Below are 994 nucleotides of genomic sequence, written 5' to 3' on the forward strand. Positions count from 1 at the left end.
CCAAAAATCAGCTGACACTACTTCTACAGGAGGTGGGATTGACAGGGAGTCGAGGTCCTGCCGAGATGCCCCGTGGTAGGATATCCGACTTCAATGCTCTGATGCTCTTAAGGATAGCCAAGCCCCGTCAGGTTAGTTCATCGTTCTTCTGTGTTGTGTCCAATAACCTTTCTCGAAAGTTTTGGAAAAAAATATATAGCAATTCATTGTGTGTTTCGTATCGTTAAGTTCCTGATGTATTAGAGTGACTGGTGTGTTGTGTTTTGAAATGGGCTGTGGTGGTGGTAAGAGCTGGTTAAAAGGATGTTCCTCTTCTTAAGCCTTCATACTATCGTGTTTTTTATGGGTTGGACATATGTGTTTTTTTATTATCGAGACCTAAGTGTTAGGTTTAGTTTGGCCATATTATAGATACCGAAGACTGCAAACAATTACCTGATTAAATAGAATAACATGTTGATGCACTGAACCACTCACTTTCTTACAAATCAACAGAACTACACTGAATGCTAAATACCATTTCCAACCGACAGAGCATCATTATTACCAAAAAAAACAAAAACATTTTAGAAGAAATCATTATCAGAGTATCTTTTAAATCAATAATTATACAGTAAATGTCTTCGGCAGCTCGTGGCAGGAGCCCGCGAAGTAGTCAACATCATGCTCGGTGACCCTCACTTACTACGACCTGACCTCGCCCTTGGCAAACTGTAAGTAACGACTAACGCTTTATTGACGTCTAACATCTATAGGTACTTACAGTCAGAGATGGGCAGTACCGCGATACATGTATCGGTGATACATACCGATCGATACTTTTGTATTGGTATCGTCCAAGCTACTCAATAACTGTATCGTTTTATCGGCATCGCTAAAAATTTTTTTTCTCAAAATGTATCGAAAAAAATCGATGCAGTGATATATCGATTTATATGCACGACCAATTTGAAATCAAAGTTAATATATATGAATAGCATTATGACCCATCTCC

General features: G+C 38.8%; 1 protein-coding gene across 1 annotated transcript in view; it reads left to right on the forward strand.

The window, feature by feature from the left end:
• LOC119582194 (dynein heavy chain 6, axonemal-like) overlaps window positions 1–994 on the forward strand; it is a 26,410-nt gene that overhangs the window by 11,122 nt on the left and 14,294 nt on the right. The window contains exons 11-12 of the mRNA XM_037930428.1: window positions 30–131; window positions 631–713. Coding sequence (XP_037786356.1) covers window positions 30–131; window positions 631–713 — 185 coding nt within the window. The remainder of the gene's footprint in view (window positions 1–29; window positions 132–630; window positions 714–994) is intronic.

This window comes from Penaeus monodon, chromosome 15, assembly GCF_015228065.2.
Source record: "Penaeus monodon isolate SGIC_2016 chromosome 15, NSTDA_Pmon_1, whole genome shotgun sequence".
NCBI classification, from domain to species: domain Eukaryota; kingdom Metazoa; phylum Arthropoda; class Malacostraca; order Decapoda; family Penaeidae; genus Penaeus; species Penaeus monodon.